This window comes from Alexandromys fortis, unplaced genomic scaffold, assembly GCF_014885135.2.
Source record: "Alexandromys fortis isolate MF-2015 unplaced genomic scaffold, M_Fortis_MF-2015_v1.1 scaffold_7, whole genome shotgun sequence".
Lineage (NCBI taxonomy): Eukaryota > Metazoa > Chordata > Mammalia > Rodentia > Cricetidae > Alexandromys > Alexandromys fortis.
The window spans coordinates 6,815,393-6,837,176 of NW_026067920.1; the positions used below are offsets into that span (position 1 = coordinate 6,815,393).

At 47.3% G+C, this 21,784-nt stretch overlaps 1 protein-coding gene across 2 annotated transcripts in view; it reads left to right on the forward strand.

The window, feature by feature from the left end:
* Nucleotides 1–6,061: 6,061 nt before the first annotated feature.
* The window catches only part of Tbc1d10a (TBC1 domain family member 10A), a 33,157-nt gene continuing 17,434 nt past the window's right edge, over nucleotides 6,062–21,784 (forward strand). The window contains exon 1 of one of the 2 annotated variants that reach the window (XM_050141011.1): nucleotides 6,062–6,343. In XM_050141011.1, the coding sequence (XP_049996968.1) occupies nucleotides 6,135–6,343 (209 nt within the window). In that variant the 5' untranslated portion in view covers nucleotides 6,062–6,134. The remainder of the gene's footprint in view (nucleotides 6,344–21,784) is intronic. The other variant, XM_050141012.1, reaches the window with a different exon arrangement.

The window sequence follows — 21,784 nt, forward strand, 5'->3', positions numbered from 1 at the left end:
TGAGACAACTGTCCTGGAACTTGCTATATAGACCGGGTTGATTTTGAATGTATAGAAATCAGTCTGCCGCTTCCTCTCAAGTGCTGGGATTAAAGACGGAAGCTGTCAGACCTGACACTGCATTCTGTTCAAGCACTTGTGTGGTAGTCCTTATGTGATTTTTCTTGTTTGAGGTACCAAAGGCAAGTCACATACCATAATCACATGTTTCAGATGAAGAGTATGGGCGAAACATTTGCCTCTGTCTTGGTCACTGAGTGAGGTGCTGGTATAGGTTATTATTTTTGGAATTGTGCTATTGCAGAGGCATAGGCGCTGCTGTAAGTATTCAGAGGGAGGGAGATGAGAGCCTGTTAATGATGTAAACAAAGCTGATTTTATTTTGAGGATTATACATGCTCGGAACTAAGAGTTCTTGGTACCTTTTCATTTGCTCTGATTCAGGTGTCAGAAAGGAAAGTGCTTTCATGATCATGGAAGCAGTGCTCTAGTCCTCACCGTAGCTCTACCTTTCCTCTCTCAACCTAAGCTTAGGAAGCTCCTTGGCAGGGCCAGAAACTTGGCTCCAGCACAGATTCCTCACATTCAACCTTGTTGATGCCATGCCATTCTGTACCCTGTGTGACATTTGCCATTCTCCTGGTTGCCCCAAGGTTGTCCCTCAGGACTAGTGCAAAATTTGACTTGCTGGTAGGCTTTTCTGATTAGGGACCTGAAAGCAGACTCGCTGCTAGACACTAACTGGGCAGCACTAGAAATCCTCTGGAGGGATTTCCAGGAGGGGAGGGCACCCATGCCCTTTTGGTATTAGGGACGTGGCATGGTGTCAAGACATATGCCTCTGCAGACTGGCAGACCCCACAGTGCCTCTCTGTAGCTGAGGCTATGACAAGGGGCCAGGAATGGGGCTGGGCAGAATGCAAGTGAATGGGCCCTTTGATCCAAACGCCATGGAGTTCACAGTTCCCAGAACTCCTGAATGAAAGCCTGTCCTGGCTCACATTCATTGGAGGCTCATTGACCACAGAGCCTTGTGACCTTTGGTGGCTGGCCGTAGACGAATGTTGTTTGCTGGCACTGCACATCCTACAACATTGCAAGTTTAAAAAGTGCTTACCTTTTTTTTTTTTTTTTTGAGTTTTTAAAGTTTTGCTTTTTAATTTCATTTAAAAAATGTAAAATAGGTGTGGTGACACACTCCTTTAATCTCAGCACTCAGGAGGCAGAGGCAGGCAGATCTATGAGTTTGAGGCCAACGAACCTGGTCTCCAGGATAGCCAGCATTTTTACACAGAGAAATCCTATCTCGAAAACCAAAAAGAAAGCTAATATGTGTGTGTGTGTGTGTGTGTGTGTGTGTGTGTGTATGCTTTGGTCATATGCCCTCCATTATCATCATTCTCTCCTCCCAGCAAACACTCTTCCCAACAAGTTTCCTCTCATGTTTGTGTGTGTATGTGTGTTATGTCATTGCATTTAATTAAGGTTGTGTATTTGATCAAGGGCAACAACGTAACAGTGGCTATACCACTAAAGACTATTCCTCTCTACCCAAACAACTGTTAGCTGCCTCTAGATCCTCAGGGAGGGTGGGACCTTATAACCGTTCTTCCCCATCCATGATGGAATATTGGTAGGCCCGTTTCCAGCAGGCCTTGTGCTGTGAGTTCATGGGTACAACAGCCATGGAACAGCCAACCCCATTCACTACAGTCATACAGTGCTTGAAGATTGCTGCTCTTTCAGAGGATCCTAGGTTAGTTCCCATCATCCTTCCCACATTGGTCACAACTGCCGATTACTCCAGCTGACCTGAGGGGCACCTGTATACACAGACATAAATTTTAAAGACATTAAAAAAAAAAAAAAAACTTAACCGAGTGGTGGTGGTGCTCCCAGTACTTGGGAGGTAAAGGCATGTGGATCCATGTGAGTTTGAGGTCACCCTGGTCTACAAAGCGAGTTCCAGGACAGCCAGGACTGTTTCAGGAGAAATCCTATCTCCAAAAAACAAAAGCAAAAAATTTTGACAATGCTCTGGTGTTAAAGAAATTAACATTGGGAGGTAGAGCGATGGTTCAGTTGGGAGAGCACTTACCAAATAAGCTAGAGAACCTGAGTTAGCTAAGGTCCCTACACACATAAAACAATCCCCACCATGTTATGTCTACACTAGGAAGGCAGAAACAGGACAGGTTCTGGAGCTGACTGGCCAGCCAATCTAACTGAACTGGTAAGTTCGTTGAGAGACTATTTCAGAAAATAAGGTGGGGTATAATTGAGGAAGACATTTTACAAGAACATCTGGCTTTTCACTCGCACCCACATGCATTTGTGTGCATATCTACCCAGACACGCATAAACTAACACTGGCTCACCAAGTAATTAGTAACATTCCAATTTTTTCAGAAGAGGAAAAATGGTGTTCTTAAAGTTAAATAAATTTACACAAGGGGACATGGTAATTTAGGACAGGTGTGAAGCAATCCACATGCTTTGGATTAAGCTGTTAACTTCAGTGCTATAGCTGTAGGCTATAGTGGACTCATGAAATTGATGAATTCTGTCACCTCTGCCCATTGTTACTGGGAATTTTCCTTAAGCAAGTGCTTAAGAACATGTCACACTACAATCTCAAAATAAGTAAGCATTTGTTTTTGCTTCTTTCCAGTATTCCATTTTACTAATGAAGAAATGGTCTAAAAGAAGCCATGCATGGTAGTGCCTACCTGGTCCCAACTACTTGAACTTGGATAGGCAGGGCAATTGCTTGAGCCCTGGAGTTGGAGGCCAGCCTAGGTAACATAGACCTTGGCTCAAAAGAAGAAAAAGCTTCAGAATTAAGTCATCAACTACAGTCTGTCATGTTTCTAAAAGACAGGTACCCTTGGTCTGAGATCTCTGGGTATCTGTGTCACTGTCAACTTGACTGGATTTGGAGTTAGGAGACACCTGTGGTCATGTCTGTGAGGTTTCCAGAAAGGTTGAACTGAAGAGGGAGGAAGACCAATTGTGAATGTGAAGGGCACCATTCCATGGGCTGATGTCCAGTACTAAATAAAACGGAAAAAGACAAAGGAGCTGGTGGCACATACCTTGTATCCCAAGGGTTACATGGTGAGACTTGTCTCGAACAAGTAGAGCTACCTCACCATGATAATGGACTGGACCCTTAAGCTGTGTGTCCCAAATGAATGAACATCTCTCCCTGGTTGCTTTTGTCGGGTACATTACAGGACAGAATGGTAGCATGTTTTGGAAAGAATCTTAGGACCAGCATTGTTAGGTCAAAGTGGATATATCTGGTTCCTCCTATCCTGGAATAGACCCACTGCCTCCTGGGAGCTGTGTTCAGCCATTGGAAAGGAGGAATGCCTTCCCAGATAGGGTTTAAGAGCAAAATGGCCTGTGCCTGCTCCCATGTCTGCTGTTGTTCTTTTTGTGGAAAACTGAATGCAAATGGAATGCAGACTACAGGTCTCTTAAGAATTTCTGGAGCCGGGCGGTGGTGGCGCACGCCTTTAATCCCAGCACTCGGGAGGCAGAGGCAGGCGGATCTCTGTGAGTTCGAGACCAGCCTGGTCTACAAGAGCTAGTTCCAGGACAGGCTCCAAAACCACAGAGAAACCCTGTCTCGAAAAAAAAAAAAAAAAAAAAAAAAAAGAATTTCTGGCCATGTGGCATCAAGAAAATGGCTGGTGAGTCACTCACTCGAGGCTAAACCCCTTTCTTGGAGCTTGTTTCAGACCCTGGTAGCTCAGACTGTCTCCCTCCTTAGTTGTTAAGAGTGTCAAATGCCACTGTGGTAAACCATAGAATACTAGATGGATGAGGAACCATTCTAAGAGTTGATGATCTCTAGGGCTGGAAGTTGGATGCTGGGGTTAAGTCCATAGAAGTTTAATTGGCTCAATTCTTCAAATACAAGCATATTGTGAGAACAGGTCATGTCTGAGACTGTCAAACTAGTTTGGGACCCTATGCAACTGACTATTTCATAGAGCCTCAATTTACATACCTGTAGGTAAAATTACTAAAAGATTACAAGAGATGGCATAACCAATTTAGAAAGCAATTTACCAGTTACTCAAAAAGGTTAAACAGGCTGTCATGGTTCAGCAGGTAAAAGGCCCATGCCTGATGACCTACGTTTGATACCCAGAATCGGTGAGGTAGAAGGAAAATGACTCTTCATAATTGTCTCTGACTTTTGCACATATGCCATGCATGAGCACATGCATACACACTACTTATTTATTGTTTTTGGTTTTCCCAAGACAGGGTTTCTCCATGTAGCCCTGGCAGTCCTGGAACCCACACTGTAGACCAGACTGGGATCAAACTTGCAGAATTCTGCCGCTTGAGTACTGAGATTATTTTTTTAAAGTTTAGCCAGAGTTACCATTAAAACCTAGAAATTCCACTCCTAGGAAGTTCTAGGAAAAATGAAATATGTTCCCTGATCAAACAACATTATTCCAAATAGAAAAAGAAAAAGCATCAAATGACTCTCACTGATGAATACTGTATAAATATGGTATGTCCATACAATGAGTATAATTTCAGCCATGAAAAGACTAAAGCACTAAGAAGCACTCAAATATAGATGTATCTTAGAAGCAACAAAAAGCTTAAGGCTAGCCTGTATCATAAGACAAAACCCTCTCAGAAAACTGGACACACAAAATGATGGCTAACCACAGATAATTGTGATGTCTAGAAAGCAAATCTGTAGGCACAAAGTAGAGTAGTGGTTGTGAGAGATGGCGAGGAAGACTGAGAGTGACCATTGAATAGTAATTTCTTTTGGACAATAAAAATGTTCGAAAATTGGATTGCAGTGTTTGCATAACTCTAAGGATGCAAAAGAACCATGGTATTGTACTATTTATTTGCGTTAAGGCCTTTGTAGCCAAGTCAGCCCAGAAACTCATCATGTTTTAGTTTACTGAGTGCTGAGATTATAGACATGCATTAATTTATATTTATTGGTGCATGTGTGAATGAGTGGATAGGGTGATGGAATTCAAATCTAGAAACTCCACTTTAAACAGATTTGGGGTATGTTAGTCGTATCTCAATAAAATCATTAGGGGAGCCAGTCATGGTGGCCCACACCTGTAATCCCAGCACTTGGGAGACTAGGGAGGGCCCTGGGCTACATAGGGTCTGGAGACCCTATCTCAAAACAATACAAATCAACCTTCACCAAAAAAGGTGTTGGGACGGAAAAAGATTACAAGGGAAAGTAGAGCTTAGGCCAGGTTTGTTTTTGTTGTTTCTTTTTTCTTTTTTTCCCCCCTGAGACGGGTTCTCTGTTCTGGATGGAACTCACTTTGTAGACCAGGCTAGCCTCGAACTCAGAGAGATCCGCCTGCCTCTGCCTCTTCCCGAGTACTGGGATTAAAGGCGTGTGCCACCACGCCCGGCTCTGTATTTTTTTTTTTTTTTTTCCTTTTTCGAGACAGGGTTTCTCTGTAGCTTTGGAGCCTGTCCTGGAACTAGCTTTTGTAGACCAGGCTGGCCTCGAGCTCAGAGATCCACCTGCCTCTGCCTCCTGAGTACTGGGATTAAAGGCGTGCACCACCACCGCCCTGCTCTGTATTATTCTTATAGCGTCTCCCACGAGCTAATTTAAACGCCCCTAAACAGCAGCAAGGTGATACCTAAACCCACTAGCTTCTGATCATTGTAAATGAAAGGGTGAAGCAGCCCCACCCGCGACCCTGTTTCGCAAGGACCGGGCCCAAGGAGGCAGAGGCGGGCGGGACCTCCGGAGAAGCCCTGGGCCTTTGTCCCGAGAGCCGCAGCAGGTGACACGCCAGCGCCGGGCCAACCCGGAAAAGCCAGAAGAGCTCGTCCAGGTGAGTTTGTGTGATTGGCAGCCAGGGAAGGAGGGTCCGTGGTCACGGTTGTCCCGCCCCCTCACGTCGGTCCAGTTGGCGCCAGCCTGGAAGAGGGGCGGGGCCCGGGCCCCTCGGCACCCATTGGGCGCCTGGTGGGAGCTCCCTGGGGAGCCGCCCCCAGCTTTTCGGCAGCCAATGGGCGCGGGGCGTGGGCGGGGCGTCGGCAGCGTCGGCAGAGGCCGAGCGGCTGAGGTGGCCGCTGGCGCTCTGGTGGCGGGCGCGGCCGGGATGGCGAAGAGCAGCCGAGAGAATGGGCCGCGCGCGCCCACAGCGGGCGGGAGCCTGTCCGGGACCCGGGAGAGCCTGGCCCAGGGCCCCGATGCCGCCACCGCCGACGAGCTCAGCTCGGTCGGCTCCGACTCGGAGGCCAACGGCTTCGCCGAGCGTCGCATCGACAAGTTCGGCTTCATCGTGGGTTCGCAGGGCGCCGAGGGCGCGTGAGTAGAGCTGGGGTCTGGGCCGGGCGCGGGACCAGCGCAGGCGTGGGCCTGACCCACCAACGTGTCTCCACTGCCCCATCCCCACGGACCCGCCCCAAGCGGAGTCTACTTCCTACCTACGTCGGACAGACAGGCCACCCCCTTCCTCCCGGTCCCCACGCCGGTAACCCCCTGATCGAATGATCTGCTCCCTCCAAGAGACTCACATTGCCCTCGCGACTGGGGGATAGCCACCAACACCACTAGACTCACACTAGGTCACCCTGGTCCTTAGGCTGATTGACTTTGCCACCCCCTGACATGCGCACAGATGGCTGTCCCTTACTTTCCCCATAGCTGTTCTCCACCTCTCCCTTACCCCACAGAATCCTTGTCTCACCCTCTCAGGATCCCCATCCCAGGAAATCTTAGGTCGACTTCAGGACTCCCGACTGGCCCCACCCCAGGTCACACAAACCTTATATCACGATACGTAGACACGTTGACACTGGCCAGCTCACTCTCAGACCCGTCTTATCACCTACAGTTTCTTTCCATCATGGAAAGGTCAAAGAGTGTCTGTTTCTCTCACACACAGACCTTCTGCCAAAAGGCATCTTTGTCCATTGTCACAGGCAACAGGTGAGCAGACACTCGCCCTTCCTAGTAATTTTAGGGTGACAGCCCCTCAGCGCTAGGACTCCCTGTCGGCGTCATCACCACAGGAGCCAGCCAGCAGACTCCCAGGCTGCCGTGTGCATGCATACTTTCTTCCCAACTCCAGATGTAGGGCAGGAGAAGGAGGGACACAGCAGGATCCCCACTCATGGGGCACCCCACCCTTGAGCACCCAGGTACCCCACTGACCATTAGGAAAAGGTGAGACAGTGGAGTAGCACCTTCCCTCCAAGATGAGCATGCTGGACTATACAGCCGTCTGCCCCACAGAACCCCTGGAAGTCAGTCCTCTAGAGACTTGAGAGTCTAATGTGGTGGGCCCCTCAGGAAGATGGCCTCTAGATCGCACTTACATCCCAGTTGGCCTGTAGTGTGAGACTAGTGCCATACAGAGAGCTGGCGAGCCTCCTCCCATAGTGAGTGTGCTTCCCAGTTTCTAGAGACCGTCACCAGGAGAGCCTTACTCCAGAATATATCCTCCCCCTCTTCTGACTAGGTGTGACTGCCCAAGGTGTCCCCAGCTATTCCTGGGATTTACAGAAGTACTTGACTATCTTAAGAAACCCATTCTGTAAAGCTGTCCCATATAAATGTCAGTTCCATATCATCACAACTCCCCTCCCCTCCAAGAGTCTCTTATTCCCCAGGTCTCCTCCTCCTTAGGAGGAGAATCTTACAAATCCAGGCTTCTGCCCAGAAGGAGTTTCCTCCCACCCACTGGAGCTGTCTCCACCACCCCCTCCAGACTTGCTCACATTAGGCTAAGCCTTGTCCAGTCCAAAACTGGGAGAACCCCTGATTCTCACCCTTCACCCTGACTCCGTCCTAGTTTCCTTGGTGTGAGCGTCATGTAGAGTGTATTTAGGGTACAGGCATTAGGGATCAGGTGCCTGGGGTGGTGAGGTCTTGGGGTAGGAAGGGATTCAGTTTTATTTGTGGGGTCTTGGAAGCAACAGGTTAGATTTGCTGATACATTGTAAAGCATGAGAATTCTTCCATGCCTATTGGGCATTTAACCAGATTTCAGGGTACAGGACGATGCATAAAGTGAAGAAGGGCCAGACTTAGGGGTCATACTTGTTGGCTGTGTGACCTTGGGCAGATCTTGAATCCCTAACCTGTTTATTCAAGGGTAAAATTAATCCAATGCTACTGAGAAAAATGAAAATCTAATACATGAAATCACCCAGCACTTTGCCTGGCACAAGTAATAGCCAAAGAAATAGCTTTCTTTCTCCTTCTAAGGGTCTGAGAAATGAAGAGAAAAATGAGGGCGTACCTCTGGTATTTGTGGGAAGAGTCGCCCAACAGGAGCACCTCCCTTTGGCTCTCATCCCCAACCAGGCAGCCAGATGTCTATCTTCTCCACCCTCCGACTACAAACCTGGCATGTGACTCTGCAGATGCCTTCCACATCTCCAGCGTCTGGGAGGCCGCGGCTGAATGAAAGCCCCGATCTACTTCTGTCTCCCTTCAGCTTGTCAGTTAGCAAGATCTCTGGAATCAGAAAGCTTGGATCTTCCTTATTTAGTTTATACTGTGGTTCTAAAAAAGCCAAAAGTAAGTCCCTGCCCAAGGCCATAGAGGGGAAGTTGTGGGAAGTTTCAGGGTGACCGCCCTGAACCTAGTCTCGTGGTTGAGGGCTAGGAGTCCATGTGCCATCCCAGAGAAGTGAAACATTAGCACAAATGTCCTGCAGTGGAGATGATGGGGACTCTGTCTCCAGATTAAAGGTCCATTTCAGACACTCTGGGTCAAAGGTTGTCTCAATATAGGTCAGTTTTGGTAGTTGCCAAAGGCTGTGGGAATGGGAAGGAATTCAGAGGCTTCCTCATTCTGATGTCTGTTGCATTTTGGCCTAAAGGATATAATAAAATTGTAGGCTAAGCTGCAATGGATCTTAAGAGATTGTCCAGTATAGCCTGTGTCCAGAAGATAAAACATGCTAGAGAAGCAAAAACTTGCTTAAGTTCACTTAGCATATTACAGCAGAACTAGAATTTGGATCCAGGATGTTAGAATCCAAGGTCATGATCGGCTTCACCATCCATAACTGTGGCCCTTCATCCCCAGCAGGAAATCGGTTGGCAGGCAGGCAGGCAGGCAGGCAGGCAGGCAGGCAGGCAGGCAGGCAGGCAGGCAGGTAAAACTGAAGATAACTCCCAGGAATCTGCCTGCCATCGCCTTTCCTTGCTTCCTCCGCACTCCTTACACCCTTGACAGTGTAGGAGGCTAACAGGAATGGCCAGAAAGGAAAAGAGTGTGTTGTCATTAGTCTAATTGGTTTAAGACTGGACCAACCAGCCTTGTTCACCTCTTGCTCTCCTCAGGTCTGCGGTGGAATAAATGCTCCATATGTATTAATTAAATGCTTTACTGATAGATGTACCAAGTCAGAAAACTAGACGTGAACTTAGAGGTGGCCACTGTCGTACAGATGAATGTGAAACAAGTATTAGCCCTGCTTTTTCCGTCTGGCCTGAACCAGAGTTCCCTGTGCTGTTACACTTTTCCATCTTGTCATTCAGCCTGCTCTGGAGGGAACCGTTAGTGGAACTGAATTGTTCCCTGTCTTCTCTTGAGCAGTAGCCAAAGGGAAGAAAGCAACTAGCCCATGAATGACCCTGTGGGTGGCACAATCACAGACAGAGGCCCTGGCAGCATTAGTTCTGGGTTAGCCCAAGACTTAGCTGGGTAGTAAAACCCCAGGAAGACCAGGTGTTCTGAGCAGGGAAGGGTGGGAAGGGAGGAGTGACGTTATCCTTCCGTCTCTTGAGGGGGAAGAGTGACCTGTCTGATGGTCCTTCTGCAGCTGAAAGTTGGTCAGGAGGGGGAAAGGGCGTAAATTAAATCCCTGGTAGCTGGAGAGGTGAATCCCTAACCCTCCTCTCCTTTTTCCAAGTGATTGTCAGCACTAGCCTGAGGCTGGAGCTCCCACCCTGCCTCCGTCTGCTCAGTATGTAGGCCAGATGAGTCAGGAGTTACACTTTTTGGGATCCTGTGGGCATTGGCTTCCTGTTAGGGGAGCAAGTGATTTGAGCAGAGCTCAGGAAGAAACATCTGGAACAGCAGTATTGTCTTCTTTAATCCCTTGGTTTCCTCTACTTCTAGCCAATTATATCAGCCTAATGACTTTGGAAGTCATAGAACTGACTTAATTGGCATCCTTACAGATTGGTCTATGCCAGTTTTTGTTGAGGTGGGGCCAGGGCCCTTCTGGCAAGCCAGAGCCTGCCTCTGCTATACTGCCTCCACTGCCTTTTTTAGTGTGTAAGCTCGGACTCTCCACTTCTCTTGAGCTAGTACAGGTCCCAGGAGAGCATGGAGCTGGCGGTGAGTGGTCTCTGGGTTATCCATTTGAAAGAATACGACTGTACATGTGTGGCCCAGCTCTTTGACTCCTGACCATGAGCCTTCTCATTTGTTTCTCATTTCCTTTTCTCAGCCTCTAAGGAAAATCCCGTTTAATGGTCCTGTTCTAGAGCCTCAGACAAGATCTGACTTGGTGAAGGCTAAAGGAGGAGGCAGCTCACCTGCTGCTGTCCTGGGAAGGTGCCTGTGTGTCCACTCACTAGAAACCCTAAGCTGTGGGAAAGAGATAAGCGGTGGAGCCTGCTTGATGTTTTGTCTTCCCAGCATCTGGCCTGAAACAGAACCTGGGAGTAGGGGACAACAATCCCTGACTGAGGCTCAGTCACTCAGTCTGTTTACACAGGGATGCTGGGGGGGGGGGGGTAGTCCTGGGCCCTCTCCGAATACAACCTCTGAAGTCTGTCTGTGTGACCTTGAACTTGCCGCCTCATTTCTGAACGTCAGAGTCTCACCCATGAAAAGATTATGCTAGTACTGACTTCTGGAGATTGCTGTGAGGTTTAAATGAACTGCTGTGTGAAAAGAGCCTGGGACAGAGTAGGTGCTCCGTAATATTCTTTCCCCTTTTAAAGGTGAGTAGTTCCCACCTCTCAGGTCATAGTGAGGCCCTGCCCTATGGGCAAGACAAAGTCCTAATCAGGTGAACTTCACTTCCCTTGAAGGGGTGGTAGTGCCCATTCTGAACACAAGCACCTGAAGACCTCAGAAAAGGGTGCCCCAAATTCATCACATGACAAATCCTGAAGCAGCCAGACCAGTTTTCTTCTTCCAGGTGGGTTCCTTGAGGGGAATCCTAGAAGGGAGAAAATTGGCCTGGCTGCCCCACTGGCAAACCAGAACTCCTGCTTCAAAGCCCCCTTAGCCAGGACTTTAGGGCAGCTGCCAGCTTGGGTTTCTCTGTTTCATCTTCCTTTCTCCACCTCTCCTGCCCCACACTACCCTACTCCTTGTCTAGCCCTGCAAAGGCCGGCACAGATTAGCTCTTAATTTCTGCTTAGGTAGTGAGGTAGCCCATGCGGGAGCCTGGGGAGCCAGCTAAAGGCTTCATTTTGCTAGCTTAGCCACTTTAGCAGTGAGCTTATTTCCCAGACACTCTTGAATGCTTGCTCTGCCAGATGCTGTGATTGGATGAAGAACTGAACAAGACATCTCTGTCTTGTTGCCCTCAAGGAATTCAGACTGGTTGAAAGACAGAACCACAAACAAATCTTTGCAGTGTTGAGTGATCAAGGCTGTAGTTGAGGTGTGTGGCTGCTCTTATCTACAGGAGGAAGGGCAGCTTTGCCTATGGGAGCCTATGAAGAAGTGCATTTTGATCCCAGCACTCAGAAGGGACAAGCAGGGTCTTTTCATTGGATGGAAAGGACTTGTGTGCAACATTCCACCCAAAAGCCAGCTCTTTGAGAAGTATAGAATGTGCTAAGAGCAGTGGTGGCAGGCAAGATAGAAGCAGGGTTAGGCTGGAAAAGAGGTTAGACAGACAGTTAAGTTAGCCTTGAATGCCAGCCTGAGTCCTCCTGTGTCTCAGAGGTTGTTGAAGATGACAGAAAGAGGAGCTGGATCACAGGTGATGAAATTGTCATGAGAATCCAAGATAGGGCAAAGGATCTATGGTGGGACTTGGAAGAGGGAGGAAGAGACTGGCAAGTCATTAGAGCTTGGACTGTGGCTTCCTGAGAGTGACAGAGGTGGAAAGGCCTCTTACACGGCCTATTCTGGAGCCTTTGCAGTGGGCTGCTGCTGATTTGCCTTTGTCATATTCCCAAGGTGCATAGCTTGGCTGGAATGCCCAGGGCACATCAAGGGGTTCTTTGTCTCTCTCTAGCAGGAGACTGACCTGGCTGGAGGAGGCGGGAGAGTAACACTGAGCTTTATAGTTGCTGCCTGGTAAACAAATTGGATGGTATGAAAAGCTACAAGGAGAGCCAAGCTTCTCTCCAAGGAGCTAGGAATGAGTCTGAGGACAGAGAAATCCTTACCTTAAGGTAGCATGGCAGCTGGGACAGGGAACTTGGGGCTTTCAGCCTAGTGTAAACTGATCAAGGGGAGGAGGATGACAGCCAGGGGTTAGTCTGATTTCATGGAGTATCTTGATTTTCTTCCAGCTGGTGCCTTAGCTGGGACAGGTGAGTCCAGTGTCTCTGAGAGGCAGTCTTAGAGATTAGAGATTCTGGCTGGAAGCATAAGGCTACGGAATGGGAAAGTACTCTTAACTCAGCACAGGTGTATGAGGGTGTTGGTGCCAGTTTTCCAATTGATTTCTGTGGTTTATGGCTTAAGCATGTTTCCTAATTCAATCACAGGCTAGTTCCCTGCTTTTTATCCAGCATTTACTATATGTATAGCCCTGTGTCAGCTTCCAGATAGAAACAGTCTTACTTTCAAATGACTTATAGTCTAACAAGGAAGTCGTACATTAGACAAGTGGTTACAGGTGCAGCTATGCAAAGGCTTGTGAGGCTCAAACACAGTGCAAACAAAGGCTTCTGAGCAGGGCTCAAAAGACCCAAGTCCTGGTCCTCCCTGAGTTACTTAGTAGCTGTGTGGCCTTGAGAAGGCTGCTTGGTCTTTTTTTTTTTATTGATTTTTATTGAGTTCTACATTTTTCTCCACTCCCTTCCCTGCCTCTCCCTTCCCCTTCAACCCTCTCCCAAGGTCCCCATGCACTCAATTTACTCAGGGTATCTTGTCTTTTTCTACTTCCCGGATAGATTAGATCCATGTATGTCTCTCTTAGAGTTCTCATTGTTGTCTAGGTTCTCTGGAATTGTGGTTTGTAGGCTGATTTTCTTTGCATTATGTTTTAAAATCACTTTGAGTGAGTACATATGATAGTTGTCTTTCTGGGTCTGGGTTACCTCACTCAACATGATGTTTTCTAGCTCCATCCATTTGCCTGCAAATTTCAAGATGTTATTTTTTCTGCTGTGTAGTACTCTATTGTGTAAATGTACCACATTTTTCTTATCCATTCTTTGGTCGAGGAGCATTTTAGGTTGTTTCCGTGTTCTTGCTATGGACAAACAATATTGCTATGAACATAGTTGAGCACATGTCCTTCTGGCACGGTTGAGCATTCTTTAGATATATACCCAAAAGTGGTATTGCTAGGTCTTGAGGAAAGTTGTTTCCCAATTTTCTGAGAAATCACCACACTGATATCCAAAGGGGCTGTATCAGCTTGCACTCCCACTAGCAATGCAGGAGTGTTCCCTTTTCCCCACAACCTCTCCAGCATAAGTTGTCATCAGTGTTTTTGATCTTGGCCATTCTTACAGGTGTAAAATGGAATCTCAGAGTTGTTTTGATTTACATTTCTCTGATGGCTAAGGATGTTGAGCATTTCCTTAAATATCTTTCAGCCATTTTAGATTCCTCTGTTGCGAGTTCTCTGTTTAGGTCTGTACTCCATTCTTTATTGTTCTTTTGATGACCAATTTCTTGAATTCTTTGTGTATTTTGGAGATCAGACTTCTGTCTAATGTGGGGTTGATGAAGATTTTTTTTCCCATTCTGTAGGCTGTCATTTTGTCTTGACTGTGTCCTTTGCTTTTTAGTTTCAGGAGGTTCCATTTATTAATTGTTTCTCTCAATATCTGTGCTTCTGGGGTTATATTTAGGAAGTGGTCTCCTGTGCCAATGTGTTCAAGTGTACTTCCCACTTTCTCTTCTATGAGGTTTTCAGTGTGGCTGGCTTTATGTTGAGGTCTTTGATCCATTTGGACTTGAGTTTTGTGCATGGTGATAGATATGGGTCTATTTTCATTTTTCTACATGTTGATATCCAGTTTGCCAGCACCATTTGTTAAATATGCTTTCATTTTTCCATTTGATGTTTTTTGCTTTTTTGTCAAAAATCAGGTGTTCGAAAGTGTGTGGATTAATATCCAGGTCTTCGATTCAGTTCCATTGGTCCTCCTGCCTGTTTTTATGCCAATATCAGGCTGTTTTCAGTAGCCTGTAGTAGAGTTTGAAGTCAGGGATTATGATGCCTCCAGAAATTCTTTCATTGTACAGGATTGTTTTGGCTATCCTGGATTTTTTGCTTTTCCATATGAAGTTGAGTAGCGTTCTTTCAAGGTCTGTGAAGAATTTTGTTGGGTATTGCATTGAATCTGTAGATTGCTTTTGGTAAGATTGCCATTTTTACTATGTTAATTCTACCTATCCAAGAGCATGGGAGAGTTTTCCACTTTCTGGTGTCTTCTTCAATTTCTTTCTTCAAAGATGTAAAGTTCTTGTCACACAAGTCTTCCACTTGTTTGGTTAGAGTTACTCCGAGATATTTTATGCTATTTGTGGCTATTGTGAAGGATGATGTTTCTCTGGTTTCTTTCTCAGCCCATTTATCATCTGTATACAGGAGGGCTACTGATTTTTTTTGAGTTAATCTTGTATCCTGTTACATTACTGAAAGTGTTTATGAGTTGTAGAAGTTCCTTGGTAGAATTTTTGGGGTCGCTTATGTAAACTATCATATCATCAGCTGCTTGGCCTTTCTAAACCTCAGTTTCCCTGCAGAGAAAATAGAGCTCATCTATCTCAAATATTCTGAGAAATGGCCTTGGAATATGCTTTAGTAGGTAGCCTCAACATCAGGGGTCATTGTGGCACATTCCACAGAAGCCAGCACTCCCAGCATACTTTGTTCCTCTTGGATGAGCCTTGTGCACTGAACCAATGGTCCTCATGTGTGTGATGTATTCAGATGGAAGGAAGCTTTATTTCTTTTTTTTAAATCAGATTTATCTCTTTTTTAATTTTAAAAAGAGCTTTTAGTCTTTGAGGTTATGATCTAATTACATCATTTCTCTTTTCCTTTCTTCCCTCCAAATTCCACACACACACCCACTCTTTGCTCAAATTTATGGCCTCTTTTTTGTTTTGTTTTGTTTTGTTTTTCAAGACAGAATTTCTCTATATAATATCCTTGGCTGTCCTGGAACTCACTCTGTAGACCAAGCTGGCCTCGAACTCAGAGATCCACCTGCTTCTGCCTCCTGAGTACTGGGATTAAAGGCATGCGCCACCATTGCCCAGCTCAAGACAGGGTGTTTGTGTGTATCTTTGGAGCCTGTCCTGGAATTCAATCTATAGATCAGGCTAGCTTTGAACTCATAGAGATCCTCCTGTCTCTGTCTCCCAAATGCTTGAGTTAAAGGTGTGCGCCACCACTGCCTGGCTATGGCCTCTTCTTTAGTTGTCCCTCATGTGCAGTCGTGTGTGTGTGTTTATTCCTAAATATATAAATACGGCCTACACAGTTAGTATAATGTTACTTGTATATATAGTTTTCAGGGCTGATCATTTGGTATTGGATAACCAATAGATGAGCTCTTGTCAGGGGAAGACTATTTCTCCCAGTCTTCAGCTCTCATCCTTAATTGTCTGTGGCTCTTTGTTGGGGATGGGTCCCTGTGTGCTTTCCTTCTTCACGTTAGCACGTCTGTTAGTGTCAGTACCAGCCTAGTTCAGGTCGTGTTCAGGCAGCATGTTGGTGAGGCTTCCTGGGTGTATTTATTTTTGAGACAGTGTCTTCCTATGTAGCTCTGGCCAGCCTGAACCCTTATGTAAACCAGGCCAGTACTGAGCTCAGGGAGATCGGCCTAATTCTGCCTCCTAAGTGCTGCGATTAAGGGCCTGTGTCACTATGCTGAGCTTTATCTTTTTCGTCTCTGGTAACCATTATGGGAGCAATGGGAAATTGATGGAGTAATGGAAATTGCCTTGTTTACAAGCAGGGAAACTGGCTGAACAAGGGATGGAACTGGGCCTGCTATCTGGGGGTCTCAGTTTTCCATCCTACTAAAGCTGGTGATCGCCTTGTGGCCCCTCTTCCTGCCACAGTCTTAGGACTTCAGCCCAGCCCTAAATGTTTACTCTTCCTAACAGGTCTCCTGTGTTGTTTTGTAACTGAGTTGTTGCAAGGAATAGTACAACTCCTGTCCCATGTCTGCACACACACTCCCTTACTTGCACCCTGAAATGAGACAGAAAAGCTGGGTGTGAGGGAGCATAGGTTCCAGGAGCTCTTGCTCATTCTCAGTGCAACTGGCCCTGGACACTGTGTGCACAGAACAATCTTCCTAGTCTGCCCTTGGGAATATGCTATTTTTTTCTTTTTCCTCCCTGTCTTGACTCACAGGGAAGGGCAGCCTAGACTCGGGTCTGGAAGAGCCCAAGTTCAAGACACCAGCAGACTTAGCTTTCAGGCCCCCTCCTGACACTTTCCAGCCGTGTGACTTCTCTGGGCATTGGTGGCAGTGGAAGAGGATCTTAGGAGGAGGATGTTTAAAAAGTACCCAGCACATGTGTCCTCATGTGCACAGCTCACTCGTCCATGGTCTTGGGGGTAAGGCAGGAGCCAGTTCTACTCAGCCTGAGGTCAGGAGTTCCCTGACCAATCAGGGCAGGTTGGGAATTCCCCCATTAGTTCCTTATTGAGTCGTTTGCAGCAAGGCCCTCTGACAGCCCTGACTCTAGGTCTGCTTTTCCTTCTATGTGGCCTGTGAAGAAAAAACAGAAGTGAGAGAGGAGGTAGGCTTACTGTTAACTTCAGGGCAGTGTGTGGCAGAGGGCTGCCTGGGTCCTGTGTCCTCCTAGGGCCACCCAGTAGTCGCCTGAGGAAGAGTCCAGGTTTGCCTCATAATTGCCATCAGCACTCTCCCTCTTTGTGCCTTGTGGACTTTTGTCCTGGCTTCCTGGCATGCCTAGGTGACCCCTCCATTCTCTCGCCATTGTTACAGAGGAGCTTGCGTGGTAGCCTTGTCACTTGTCTCTTCTGACTTAATTCTGGGAGATGTGGTTATCGTTATAACCCCGATTTTACATCGGCAGAAGCCTCATCCCAGAGAGCTAAAGTGACTGGCAAGGTGTTGCACTGCTTGTGAGTGGGAGTTCATTGAGCGCTAATTTCCTGGGGCCAAAGTTTGTGTGCATCTCACTGAGTGCTGCAGTGGGGAGGCATAGTCAGAGAAGAGCAGAGGGCCTACCCTCACCCGCCAGGGATTGCTTGCCATATACCCTGGGCAGTGATTAGCTTGCTGAAAGTCTGAGTTTTCTCATCTGCCCAGTGGGGCTGGTAATTGGAGAATGCATCTCATGGGCTTTGTTATCAGGGTTAAATGAAATGATGTCAATTGGATGCTGAGCGGTGTCTGGTGCTTAGTAAGTGCCTGGTAAGTGTTATTACAGACTTCAGTCAAGTTAATTGAATAGAACTATAATGTTGTAAAAGGCCATCTTCAAGCAGATCTGAGCTCAGCCCTCTGCTAGCCTTCAAGATCCAGAGCTTTGTTAGGCTGGAGAGGGCATACTCCTACTGTGCATCTGCCTGGTCTCAAGGCAGTCAGTTTTCCCAGCTTATTGCTGAGAACTCAGACCTGAGGTCACAAAGGAAATCATTCACCATGTGTTGATCAAGTAAGTGCCAGCTAGGTACTAGGTCTTAGCCTGAGACGCACTGTAGAGAATGACCTGATGGGCTCGCTAGGAGCATACCTCCTCAAGGAATGCTGCCTCAGCAGAGCAGAGGTCAGGTGGGAAGCTGGACCTGCTCTGCTGGACTGCGCACATTCCCCACACAAGCCATGCCCTTCCTGTTAACTTGCGCTTGTGCATACTGGGCCTTCTGCCTGCTATGTTCTTTCCCCCTTTCTCAGCCTAGCCACTTCCTGTCAGCCTTCAAACCTCAGTTTAAAAGTCTGCTCCCCAAACGTCTCCACCCTCACCCCGGGGCTTCTTGCAGATTCCTAGCACCTTTCCCAAGCTCTGTGCCCTCTTTTCAGTGTGTATGAGTTATTTATCCACCCAGCTGCTTCTGCACCATTGGCTTCTGCAAAGGCAGAGTCTGTATTCTATTCATCTTTCCTGTAAGGCTCTGGAGAGAAGTGTGTGGAGTGAAATGTGCTGATTGTGCAGTGCCTGGAGCAGTTAGAGGCGATACAGAAAGGAGAGGCAGTTTTGGATGAGATCTTCAGTGGTCAGTAGGAGCCAGGTAGAAGTGGAGGGAGGCTGAGAGAAGTGGCTCAGGGAGGGGGCACCTAGAGTAAAACTAGGAGGGAGAGGAGTCATGTGCAAGGGACAGGAGGATTGGAGAACCAGGGGCTACAATTTTTGCTGTAGATGGGGGGCAATAGGGAGCCAGGGAGTTTCAGAAGGAGGGCCCTTGTGAACACAGTGAGTCAGGACAGTAAGTGAGAGCTAACAGTTTGGTAAGGATGGTCTAGGGAGTCACACATGGATCAGGGTGGACTCTGGGCGTCTACAAGGGAGATTGTGAACTAAGTGCTCAGTCACAAGCAGAAAATGTCCAACACCACTCTGCCTGAGCACGGCTAGGTTTTGGGAAAGTGGTGGCTTCTGTTAAGAAGAGCCTCCACAGCTTCCTGTAGTTGTCAGGGAGAGCTGCCCTGGGCATTCTGCAATCTGTGCCCTCCCCAGCTTAGTGGACTAAAAGATGATTCCTTGAGTTTTGGAGTCTGCAAAACAGAACAGGGTGGAGCTGAGTAGAGTGGAGAGCTGGGCAGAGGCCAGGATGCCGAGGCCAATGAAGGGTGGAGAGAACCTGTTTACCATTGTGCACTGACCCAGAGCCGGAAGGAGCAGAGCCAGTAAGTGCCTCATGGGATAGAGAGGTTGGCCCAGAACTCACTGCCACTGGGAGTGAGGGAGAGCGAAGCAAGCCAGACTCTCACCCAGACAGGAGCCACTGCCAGCCAGCTCCAGGCCACAGGAGGGAGCACTAGGCTGCTACAGACATCACCTTTGCCCCACCACTCACAGCATGTCCTTGGGCAAGTCACTTACCCTCAGGACACCAGACCTCCCCAGCTGTCTGGGAAGGGTGTTTTTTGTTTGTTTGTTTGTTTGTTTGTTGCTGTTTTATTTTGTTTTGTTTTTTGTTAAAGGGTTTCTCTGTCTAACAATGCCGGCTGTCCTGGAACTCACTTTGTAGACCAGGCTGGCCTTGAACTCACAGAGAACCACCCACCTGCCTCTGCCTCTGGGATTAAAGGCATGTGCCACCTGGAAAGGGTATTCTCAACTGTGTGATCTGTCAGGCCTGACTGTCAGCCATTTGCATACCCTTACCTACCTTCTCCCATACTCTAGTTTCCCCTCCCTTTCTATGAAACTGGCTGTAAAGCTATGTGTACTTTCAGGCATTACTACCTTTTAGAGTATGAACTTTAGAAGTTATCACCCAGTGTGTCGAGCAGGGCATCCTCTTTATCATATATCTTCCCAGCTCCCCTCTCCTCATGGTTAACCATATTTCTCTGCATATTTCTAATTCCCACACTTTGATTGGGATTTCCTCACATGACCTTGTCTCTGTCTTAGAGGTGCAGGTGTGAAAGCTGTTTCATAGTCTTCTCTTTCTTAACTTAAAAGGTAGGGAAGAGTAGGGAAAGGGAGTATGACAAAGACAGAATCTGTGTTTTGTGTGGGGTAATTATATCTATTAGGTTAGTGTCTGAGTGACAGTCTCCACTTACAGGCTATCTAATATGGGCAGATTGCTTAACCATGCTGAATGGAGGTGATAAGAACCATTTCCAGGGGGAAATGTGTACCCTGTAGTGGCTCAGCAGAGTTAGTACATGGGCAGCTCTTGAGGCATCTTTACAGTTGCTCCCTGGGCAGGTGACATTAGCTACCTTATTAGAAATGAGAAACCGGGAGCTTAGAGGATGGAGAAGCAGAGCCCTTCTTTCTTTCTCATAGCTGAAACGTGACAGATGCAACCAGTGGTGACACACACTATTAATCCCAGTATTCAGGAGACAGGAGCAGGTGGATCTCTGTGAGTTCGAGGGCAGCCTTGTTTACAGAGTGAGTTCCAGGATAGCCAAGACTGTTTCACAGAGTAACGCTGCCTTGAGCCCCCACCCCCCAAAATGAAGTGATAGATGCCAGGAACTATAGTTCATGTGTCATAGAATAAATGACATCATCTTGTCGATCTCTGTGACTTTCTACGTAAAATGAGGATGATCTTGTCCTGCCTATGTCCAGGAGCTGCATTTGGGGACTAGTTAGAAGAAAAAATGAGTGTTAAAGTTATGTCTGCAAATACAAGTTGTGAACTGGCTGCCATTTTCTGACTATCCACGGTGTGTGTTTATTCTTCATTGCAGTCCTGGGTAATACAAGGTGTGTATGTGGTCTCTCTAAAGATGAAGTAGTGCTGGGGATGCAGCTCGGCGAAGACTGCCTTTTTACATCATACACAAGGCCCAGGGGTGATGTAGCCAGAGCTGAGCAGGTTGGGGGAAGCGCCAGCTCATGGTTTCCAGCGAATAGATGGAGGAACTGTAATGCATCCCTAGGTGGGTTGACTTCAGGGGTGTCCCGTTTGGTATCCCTGATGAGTGAGATGAAAAGCACGAGCCCTGTGGTCTGTGACTTTAGTAAGAATGTCTGCTTAGGGTTCAGGGAGTGCAGCTTGTAGGAGGGGAACCAAGGTGTATCTTCCACATAGGTTATAAGGGTTCGGGCATGTGCAGTACCTTACTGAGTTTGCCAGGCCAAGGGATTGAGAACAGAAGTCTAAAAGGACTAGGGAGAGAAACTTCAGGAACCTTAGGAACTGGGCTTGTCGCTCTGAGCTTTTGGAAGCCTCTAACTTCTGAGTTTGGGGAGGGCTTGCAGAGAGTGGGGCATGTGAAGTGTCACTGCTACCTTGGGCCCATAGGATGGCACAGCACAGCTAGGTCTGAGAGTCTGGGAGCCTGGCAGGATCTGTAGTCAGTTACCACCTTTGTCTCTGAGTTGCCCTCCTCCTATTGGCAAACAGCAAATCGCCTAAGCATAGCATCTCCTGCTGAGGTTGTACTTGCCAGCAATGCCTGTCCATCCTATTGACCTTGCTGGGCAGTGTTACACATAGGCTGACTGACTACTCACTATAGCTGTAAGAACACAGGCAGGAGATGGACTTCTCCAGGGGCCTGGGCCAGATAAAACCATGCATCATCTGGAACAGGGCCTAGTTTCCCCACAGACTCCCATAGGGAGTCAGCGTCAGTGCGTGAGTTACTGTGGCAGAGGAGAAGCTCTGGTCAGCCATCTACTTTCTTACTTTGTGACTTTGCCTAAGCTTCTCTGTTCTGGTCCACTCTCTTTATTGCCCAAATGGAAATTATAGTTAATCTGTTAGGGCTCCCTTTCGTTGAACATTAGAGAGACAAAGACAATTACTGTAGGTAGAAGTGCCTTGTATATGCCTGAATATAATATATATGGAAGTTATGATGTCAGAGAAAATCAGGAATAATTCCTGCATAAGTGAGACCTGATTCAACCAGCAGTGGATAACACTAAGCAGTATGAGCAAACCCACACTGTAATGAACATTCATTTCAGATGTAATGTCTCCATCCATTCATGTAGTTACTGGAGTCC